This window comes from Nesoenas mayeri (genome assembly GCF_963082525.1).
Source record: "Nesoenas mayeri genome assembly, chromosome: 1".
Taxonomy (NCBI): domain Eukaryota; kingdom Metazoa; phylum Chordata; class Aves; order Columbiformes; family Columbidae; genus Nesoenas; species Nesoenas mayeri.
Window position 1 is genome coordinate 39611039 of NC_137541.1, and position 10470 is coordinate 39621508.

Here is a 10470-nt window from a genome sequence, read left to right on the forward strand (position 1 = left end):
ATAATAACTACTGCCACTTATATAGATAATACAATTTGAATTATGTCCAGCTCCTGGTTGTTTGTAGCAGCGGTGATATGCTGTCAGAGAGCCTGAGATACACTGAAGCAAAGGTAGTACAAGATTCAGAAATCCCAGAGGCTACAGAGCTGCAGCTCCCACGTTGCTTGTTAGAGAGATGTTGGCAGAGGTCCCAGCTTCCTGGCATTCAAGTGGAGGTTGGGGGTTCTGCTGAGGCAAGCGCGTGACCAAGGCACAAACCTTCTCTTTTCTAAATCACCGCCTGTGGCCATGAGCGAGATGGTAGCAACCATCTAGTTCAGTGCCTTGAACAATTAGCAGTGATTTGGATTAAGAGCCCTTCTCCCTTTTTTTTTTTTTTAATTTCTTTCTTATGTAAGAAGGTTCGTAAAAATAGAGAGACACATCTTCAGTCCACCGCTTTGCACTGCAAAGGAAGATACTTGGTGCCACCAGCAGACTGGACTCGCAGACCTTGTGATCTGGGAGAGTCCACCCTTTCGTGCTCAGACAGAGCCTGTCCTGCCTCAGGGAGACCCATATTTCTGACAAGTGTTCTGCACCCAAATCAGTCTCGTTGAGACTGCATGACTAAGATGGAGGGCTCAAATGTTACCTTTCTGAACCGTGCCTACGTTGCTCAGACCCCGAGGAGGTGTCTACCATCATTGCAACCCCAGGACAAGGTCTCACCAAAGTCTCACGCTGAGTGCCAGAAGAGCAGGCCAGCAGCACCTCCCCAGCAGAGGTGGGTTGCTGTGGCTGGTTCTTCAGACAGACCTGGCTTCAGTCTCAAACCAGCTCTCTCCATGCTCCAGCACAGAAACCTCCTCCTGCTAAAAGAACTGCAAACCTCCCTCCTCCAGCACCACAGCGGCACAAGGAAGAGGGACAGTAGGTTGAGAAGCCACAGAGCATGTAGTCAATGATACTTTGGCCACAAAGTCATCATTAGGGGCTATTATCCAGCTTGCCCATAGCCGGTCCCCCTGTAATGCACCTGGGGTGGCCACCCACAAGACCATGCACAAGTGTGGGGAGCAGAGCAGTCTCAAAGTCTTCTGAAAGAATCTTCCTTCTGGCACCCTTTGCCAGATCTCTTAACACAGAGACCTCAGGAGGGAAAATGACAGTCATTCAGGAAGAGCTATACACCAAATGATATCCCGACTGCGTCAACATCCGCCAGGAACTTCTCTCTCCTTCCCTGTTAACAAGTATGTATTAAAACAGATGGAAGTCTGCTGGTAAATTCCAGCCACTGTGCAGCTGCTGCCCACAAAGAAGAAAATATTCCCAAATAACATCTGCAGTGTTCCTACTGAGGGACCTAGGGACCTGCAGCCTCAATGGTGATTTATCCCCAAATGAGTTTCAGAGCTTCATCTGAACTACCTGGTTTGTCTGTGTTCCTGCAGAAGCCACCTGCCAGCATCAAAGAGATCTTTCTCACACACACACACAATATCCCCAGGATCCTGGTTTATTTCATTAATGGGACATACCCATCCACAGACTCTATTCCCAGCCTTATCAAGACACTCTGAACTTCTGTGAAGTTAAAAACAAATCCCTAGATGAAGCACGCAGAGCGTAGTCTGGTGTTACCAGCCTTTCTTTGTGCATCCCCTGCCACTGACCAGACAGGCTGGAATAACTCAAGCTCAAATGACTTTTCCACATGCTTCAGCCCAAGCCGCTAGTTCACATGTCAGGTTCATGGGAGCGGCGTAATTGCTGTTGGAGCCATACAGCATGTTGTCCTCATTCTGACAGGTCTAAGGGGCACTGAGACAGCAAAAGACAAATCCACGGACGTGGCAACAGGCTGTTAACTCACCCACTGGTGTCTGTAGCTGTCTGAGACACTGCAGTTGCATAATCCACACCTGCTTGTCAGACCATGGCTCCTGCTAACTTTGCACTGTGAGGAAAAAAAGGAATGTGCAGAGAAGGCATAAGGAACTTGGAATTTGTGCGACTCTAGCAGATGCTGATAACGTACAAATACATATATTTTGATGGGCGGTGAATTCAGTCTGCACCGGGGGACACACTAACTACAGCCTCATGAAGAACAACAGTTGCCATGAGATATGTTTCTGTTCCTTCATTGCTTGGACAACTGGAAGGCTTTTTGTCTGTGTACTAAACTGCTCCCACATGTGCTAATACACATGAGGGATTATTCTTGACCCCCAAGACCTTTAATCATCATAAAACAAGGCTGCATGAGAAGAAAACAGCAAAAAAAAAAAAATCCCCTGATGGTCCGAACAAAACCCAGGGCTTCCTCATCCTCCCCCACTTCACACATATTTTTTGCTAAACATAATTTTCAACCAGTTGTAGCTTTGCTCAGGAAATTCATGCTTGGGCAAGTTACAAGTTAAAACTCACCTCCCTCTTAGCAGATCTGCACAATGTTTTTACTTGTGGCAGCTGGCCACAGCCTGGCTGATTCTGAGTAACTAAGCCTCTGGAGAGCCATATTTTGTGAGCTATCAGCGCGTGCTTGGCATGCCCACATTTGTTCAGTAAGAAAAATGTAGGTGGACAACCAGGATTGTTTCCACATCCGTCTAAAATAATTGAACTGTAAGTTGCAAATGTAAATTGCAGATTTAATCCTTTTTTTTTATTAGTCTCATTTCAAATGTCAGTGGTATTTACATAACAGGATGGAAACAGAAGACAGTGAGGGGGTGGGTAAGCAATGAATGATTTATTAAAGATTCCATTTGCTGTACTAGTGCAAAACAAACGAGGCAGAGCATACGGCTAACTTATTTTCTGTTTGTATGTAATAAAAGATGGACGCAAACACCTCCCAGCCTGATCTTTAATCACATATATTTGCTTTTCAATCTAGTTTTAAAATGGAACGTCTACATAGCAATCCCTAAAGAGCTTACAATGAGAAGCTGGCAAGAAAAATCCTTCACATATCTATTTGTGCCGCATGAGGAGAGAAGCAACCAAGCACTGCAAATTAGCCTGCGCTGTAGAGGTTGTAGGTAACTCTCCCTCAAAATTGCTCAGAATGTCCAGCTGCTTTGCCTCATTCCCCTGTTGTGCTTCCCTTGGCACTCTGTCTCCAGGAAAAATTCCTGCTGGTCTCTGGAAACGCTTTGCTCATGGAAGTGCAGGGTCAGGACTCCTGCCTCTTCTGATGGAAGGTTCAAAGGACAGAAATTATCACGAGAATCCCCTTGGGGACTTGCCCTCACACTCATCCTTCTGCCCTGCAGGCAATGCCCCCTCCTTCTCAACCACCTCAGCAGGGCCCAGGGCCGGCCAAAAGCCCATCTGCCCCTTCCCCGGGGCACTGGGGCTCTGTGGGGTCCCAAAGCTGCCTGCCCAGTGCCACTGTGGGGGTCACGCACCTGCCTGATGCAGTGGCTGCTTCTCCCTGGCCGCGGCTCTCCCAGCGCCCTAGGAAAGAGCAAACATCACCATTGCCGCTATGTTCACCAGTCACCCCCCGGGCCAAGGCCATATATCCCCCCGCCTTGCTGCCCTTCTACAGAAGCCCATGGGAACTTCCCCCCCACTGACTGTCCCTGAGAACATCCTACAGAGACCAGCTAGACTGCACGAGATGTTACTATGGAAACATCTACGTCCTCCCTGTCTTTTGTGCATTTAGCAAAGTAGCGTTCAGCATGTTTATCTCCTGTATACTTGCTGGTAGAAGAAAACCTCTTTTCTTTCGCAACGCTAACTTAAAAAAAAAACCAACAAAACAAAACCCATATATTGTCCTTCCATTTTAATAAAGAAGGAGGGTGGTCGGAAGAGTATTAGTTTTCCACCTCCTGGTGCTGCTGTTTGGCCAGAGGTGGCTTTCTGCAGTGCTGTATTTATCAGGGCAGTTTATCACTCCCCAGCAAGGTCACTTTGGCCGCTGCTCTGCAGCGAGCTCTGTGCTGAGCAGCTCCATCCACCTGTGCCTGGCTCCAGGATGGATCCTATTGACTGCAGCTCTCTGTGCTGAGGCAGTACCCGGGGCAGGAAAACAACATCCAGGGGGCTAAAGCTGTTAACGTGTCAGCAGGAGTTCATTAACCATTGGCACAAATTAATCTTCATTCACGTGCCACCTTTTTGCACCGCAAATTCAATTTTCTTCAGAGCTGCCAGACTTCTCTCCGCAATCTTGGAGACACTAATGGTGGAAAGGAAGGCTTTTAGACACACTTGAGTTTGCAGCAGGTAGCTGGTGGTTCTTCTGCTTAGTAAATACTTGCCATTTTCTTTGTACAATAAATCATGTCTTGGGCTTAAAGGGGTATCTTTCACCTCAGACAAAACACTCTAGCCACAAAGGAGAAACCTCTGACGTAATGTGCAAATGTAGAGAGATGATTTATAAAAGAATTGGGGACGTAGCTCATGACATTATGTAACGACAGTCATTTTGCAGTCCTTCAGGGAACAGAGAAAAACATGCTGTTCACTAAACAGCTGTTTTCTGCTTACCTGATTTCACATTTTGGATTGGGGATTGTTAAAAAATTCCTGTCTGGAGTTCATAGTGCAGACAAATTTCCACATAGATTTACCCACAAAATGGAAACCAGGCAGCTAGGAAACAGGCAGATCTGGGTTAAGTTCCTCATTGTGTATTTCTTTTTTGCTTGCGTGATTCTTGCTCACACATACCCAGAGTCCTTTTGGAGAAATCTATAATTATCTTTTCAAGATGAAGGATTGGGTGTGTGTGGCATTTCTGTTTATTTAGCTATGATTATGGGCGTACAATCACCCTTTTCTTTTCACTTAAAGGAGGGGCAAGCAGGCAGGATGGGCTGTGAGAGCTCTCCCTTAGCCAGTGAGGACACGGAGATGCTGCCCACCCGGCCAATCATCCCCTGGGCTCCCTCAAAAGCCGCTGCATCCTCAAATTTTGGTTTGAAGCAAGATCTGCCTGCTCCATGGTGTATTTAACAGAACAGTCATCTTAGATTGCTCAAAATCATCTTAGATTGTTCAACTGCTATTGTGTCGTTTTCTGGCGTTGGAGGGCGTTTTTCTCTGCCTCCTCCATTTTAATGAGTCATTCCAAAATCTGTGCTTGCTTCTAGACAAAAAAACAACAAACCACAAACAAACCAAAACAAACCCAACAAACCAACACGGAGGAAAAACTACATTTTTCATTAAGCAGCTAGCATTCAGTTCACAGATGCAGAGTGACATATTTTGTTTTTAGTGATGATGGTAACATCAGACTGCTGAAAGTAGAAATTAAGTCATGGGTGCCCTCACAAACTGCCAGTCAAACTGTTTAATAAGTTCCAGGCAGTTACACCTGAGCAAACTCAGTGAAGGCCACAGCTTTGCACAAATACTAACTAGAAAACAGATGTAGCCAAGAGCAATTTGACCTGCAGGACGATGATGTTTGAACAAGCAAGGACCCACTGTGGCTCTCAGAGCTGATGGCACGCTGCGAGGCTGACAGTGTGGAGAAGCAACCATTTGAAGCCAGATAGCTCTGGCCTGGTGAGGAAGCACGCAGGTATCTATCCTCCCAGCCCACTGGTGCTTGTCTGACCCCAGTGAAAGGATGAAGGGACTGAAACCAGGAGAAAACTGTTGAGCCCTGTGAGTTTCCTCTGGGTTTGCTGGCTGCACTGGCTCCTTGAGGGCCAGCTGGGCTGGCCGGACTGTATCACCAGGAGCAGGGTGGGGGAAGAGGGCTGCTTTCTTTCCTGGTAAATTGATTTAGATCAAACATGAGGTGAAACTGCATTTTAAATGCTTTCCAAGGTGACACTGTCCTTTACAGCTGTGAGGCAATGTAGGTGATCCATGAATTCTCACATCAGCCTGAGTAATGTCTGCAGAGAGAAGCAACCGTCAGCACAGCAGGAGTTCTCATTCTGCAGTTGGGGAATAACCAGCTTCACTTCCAGCTCCTGCACAAAGGCACTAATTAGGCTTGTGCTCCCGGCTGCTCAGCAGCACGGCTCTCCAGCCAAGCTCCATGTGAACTGCTCCAGGTCGATGGCCATGGCCGCTGTGAGGCTGGTGGGCACAGGTCAGAGACATGGGTGCTATCATGCATGCAAACAAACAGCCTGTGTCCCTAAACAGCCATAATCTGAGCTCTGCATGTGTGGGGCTGGCAGGGAGGGAAGGCGACGCTGCCCTGGGCTGAGCGTTATCTGAGGGAGCAGGAGGCCATGGCGGCATCGCCTCAGCGCCGCAGGGGAGCGGTGCCAGTTCCGGCCTGACCGCAGTGGGACTTCGTGTGCAGAACAATACGGGACACTGTATGTTAAAGCGGGGAACACATGCCACTTCGAGAGGGGCAGATCAGCGCAGGCACAGGGCTGCAGTGACAAACACGGCTCCAGCTCCCGCTGTCCCCCCCCCCCCCCCCGCCGCCATTTCCCTGCCCGTTACTGCCGCTCGCCCACCTCCCCCTTCCTCTCAGCATCTGGCCTCCGTCGGGCCCTGGCCAATGGCAGCTCACACCGACGGTGAACAACCCCCCCTCCAGCCAATCAGCGCCCTGTTTCCCACGTGGCGAATTGCGTGATGCCTTCCATGCGCCCCGTCTTTGTTGGCGGTTGAACATCGCCCCCCCGCCTCAACGCTCCCCGCGAGGAGGGGGGGAACGTCCTCAGCTGCTCCGGTCACGTGACGCGGCCGCGCCTGGCGCGGAGTCGAGCGGCACGACTGTGCACAATATAGTCCCTCCATCCTTGCCCCATCGTGCAGCGGTAGCTCTAGTCGCCATCTCCTGCGTTTAACCCGTAGCAGAAAGGAGGGAGACAAGTCCAGAAAGATAGGCTACAGGCCGACGGGCGCTGGTGAGAGCCAGGTGACGCTGGCGGAAGGACACCTCACGGCCGGATCTTGTTTTGCTTAATTCCGCTCGTATATAAAGGCGGCGCGCGGGCGCTGCCACCTCATTGTGTCTCAGTGGTTGTATGTAGAGGTGGTATCGGTGTCTGTGCGCGCAGCAGCCTCCCGCGCGGCGCGGACCGGAGCAGTCTCCCCTCCCCTGGCCGCCATGGCTCTTTAAGGGCGGCAGGGCCAGCGGCGGCATCGGCCAGTGCAGCAGGGGCAGCAGCAGCGGCGGCGGCCTCAGCACACCCCCGGCATCTGCAACCATGGCGTGAGTATTGTGTGTGAGAGACGGGAATTCCGTCACCTGTGTGCTGCTAGGGGTATTTGTCTCCCCTTTTAAGTGGGCTTTGGAGCTGGGTTCATCACCCATAGAGTATGGGATGGTATCTGCCAGGGGAGAGGGAGGAGAAGTGTCTGGGCGATAGGACGGGAGGAGGGGGCGTCTTTGTGTGGGCTCAACCACCCCGGGGGCGGCGGGTGTCAGAGATGGCAGGAAATGCCACTTCAGGACAAATTAGAACGAATTCTCCTGTCTCATATCGTTCGAGAAAACTCATTTCTCGAAACGGTGAGATTTTTTTCCATTTCATGGGGTTGCCGTGGGAGTAAGAGTAGCACTTTAGTGCGGGGGGGGGATCTTTACCCCGCGTGGAGGATGCTGCTGTAGCTGGGGGGAAACGGGGAACCCGAGTTCTGGGTGTAAGTCCCACTGGGTGTATTGTCCGAAGACAACCAGGGGCTGTTGGTACGAACGGGCAGGGGAGCTGTAATCCTTAAGTGCTGCAGCGATCGTTCTGCCCTGGTGATTTGGAGAGGTTTCATAGCTCTCTGTAAACTCGGGTGGGGGAAAAATAATAAAGTGGACGGTGCATGTGTCACTCGATTTGGTATCTCACACAAAAGCCCCGTGCCGTGAGCAGGTTGATTTCAGGACGGGCCCGTTGCCCTTGTCCGCCCTGTCCCCGGCGCTGTTCCCTGGGTGTTGGGCCCTGGGGAGCCGGCGCTGGAAACGTGGCAGGACACAAAATGGCGGCGCTGCCGGGGCGGGGAGAGACGGACGCGGCGGGATCGCGAAATGGCTGCGCTGCCGGCGGGGCGTGAGTCGAGGCGGCGGGGCGGGGCCCTGCCGCTTCTGGACAGGATGGAGCCGAGGGGGGGACTCGCACCTGCTGCTGGCTCTGGCGAGCCTTTAGTGGGAAATTAAAAGCATAAAGGCGTTACGTTTTAGATAAACAGCAGTGCCGCAAATGGAGAAGTTAGACGAGCCCGTAGAGTGCTGCCACACCTCTAAAGTGGCCTTGCTTTTGAAAAGCTGCCATGCTGGTTGAACAAGTACTGATGAATTAAAGTTTTATTTGCAGGTTTTTCAAAGCACCACACAGCAGCATTGCTGTAGTTGACGAAACGATCTTCTCCTTGTCTACATCCTTTGACATCAAAGCATTAAAAACTGAAGAAAATGAGCCTCTTGAACAACGAGATGCTGTTGGGGGATTTATTATCCCCCTTCAGCCAGCCGTGTTCGGTGGCTGAGGAAAGTCTGGGACTCCTAGATGACTACCTGGAGGTGGCCGAGCCCCTCGGTTCGCATGGGTTCTCCAGCGACAAGGCTAAGGCAGTCTCCTCCAATTGGCTTGCTGTGGACAGTTTAGGCAACACCATAGATAGCAGCCAGGGTAAGTAATTTATTTGCATAAAGTGCATCAATCACAGTGGCACATAACATATTGAGTAACATTCCAATTAAAAATGTTGAAATTGGTAGGTTTTCATAAATATTAAGGCAACCTCACATGCATACCTCTGCTTGGAAGCCATGTATACCACACTGCTTGCACAATACAGACTTGCTGGTTACTGGACTGGTGTATGGTAAAATGACACTTCTGTTGCCCTTTAATAACATACCAGCTCCTGTGGTGCTGTTCCTTGGCAGAGGTCACAAGAAGCAAGATGTATGTTTCAAATAGCCCTGAATTCTTCTGGTCTTGGAGTAAGGGGGAAGGAATGTCAGAACAGCTGACGACTTCCATGGTACCCTGCAGTCTTACGTAGCTAAATGGCAGAGGATTTTTTCATACCAATAGAGAGGGAAGATGTCAAAAGATTAATTTCTAGATTATTTCCAGGTGCTTAAATTGCATTGGTAGCTGTTTTACTGAAATAGTCATTTCTTTATTGTACAGAGGATGCCTTTTCTGGCATGGAGTGGATGGTGGAGAAGATGGATCTGAAGGAATTTGATTTTGATGCCCTGTTAGGTATGGAACATCTGGAAGCCACCTCACCAGACGAGCTGATGGCCACGTTGGAAGACACGTGTGATCTCCTATTTAACCCTACCATCCAGGAATTTCACAACAAAGAGCCTCCACTGATAACTGACCTAATAACCCATCTCCCCGAATCTCCCATGGGAGCAGATCCAATGGCCCCATTTGCTTCCCTTTGGTCCTTTCCCCTCTCCCCAGGGTCTCTGACTTCCACTCCAGACCATTCATTTAGTTTAGATCTAGGTAGTGAAGTGGATGTTCTGGAAGGAGAAAGAAAACAGGAGGGCCCCACCTATGTGGTAGTGATCACCAAGTCCGAGAAAGAGGAGGAAAACCATTCAGATGACAGTGGGATATGCATGAGCCCGGATTCCTATGTGGGAACACCCCAGCACAGCCCTACTCATTCACTTGGGTCCCCCCGTGACCACCAGTTCCCTACAGATGCCACCTGTGGCTCTGTGCGGTCCAAACCGTATGATTACCCTGCAGAGAAGGTAGTGCCAGCAAAGATAAAAGGAGAAAAGAAAATAGATAAGAAACTGAAAAAGATGGAGCAGAACAAGACGGCTGCCACGCGATACCGGCAGAAGAAGCGGGCAGAACAGGAGGCGCTGTCTGGGGAGTGCAGAGAGCTAGAGCAGAAGAATCAGGCCCTGAAGGAGAAAGCAGATTCCCTTAGCAAGGAAATCCAGTACTTAAAAGATCTAATTGAAGAAGTCCGCCAGGCCAAGGGCAAAAGAGCTAGAGTCCCTGAGTAGGGTAGCGAGTAGTGGTAGTGTTTATGTGCATGTATATAAGCTTGCTGCTGAAGCTGTGTATTGCTGTCTAATAAATTATTTTATAGTAAACTTGCAATTCTGGTGTGCTATCTGGGTACCTGTAAAACAAGCACAACTTGCACCACACCGAGGTGTAAGTACAAACACTAAGCTGTAAGGGTGTATTGATGTCTTCAGGGCAGAATGTGCTGTTCTGCTGGGTAATGGGTGCCTTGCAAGTGCCCAGAAAGTGCTGTCAGCCTGTACAAGTGACACAGTGACTCCAGTGGCTTGTCACTTGCAGTTTACATACATTTCAGCAGTTTTACATCAGATACATAAACTGAAGTGAGGGGTGTCAAAGTGATGTGCACCCAGTTCTCCAGTAGCAAAAGCCTTCCATTTAAATAACTTGGAGAGTCTCTGCAAGGTCTGTACAAGATAAGCCAAAGACTGGTGGGAGGGTCATAATTTCTGAAGGAGGAAAACTGGTATGAAACATGAAAAAAAATGGTTGTGAACATAAATGGGAATAAATTAGTAGCTCACTT

The 10470-nt window shown here is 49.5% G+C and overlaps 1 protein-coding gene across 1 annotated transcript; it reads left to right on the forward strand.

The window, feature by feature from the left end:
* The first annotated feature begins 6710 nt into the window (after positions 1-6710).
* On the forward strand, positions 6711-10009 carry ATF4 (activating transcription factor 4). The gene is made up of 3 exons (XM_080350414.1): positions 6711-7153; positions 8247-8561; positions 9072-10009. The coding sequence occupies exons 2-3, from the start codon at positions 8345-8347 to the stop codon at positions 9917-9919; spliced, it is 1065 nt and encodes a 354-aa protein (XP_080206540.1). The 5' UTR covers positions 6711-7153; positions 8247-8344; the 3' UTR covers positions 9920-10009.
* Positions 10010-10470: the final 461 nt, after the last annotated feature.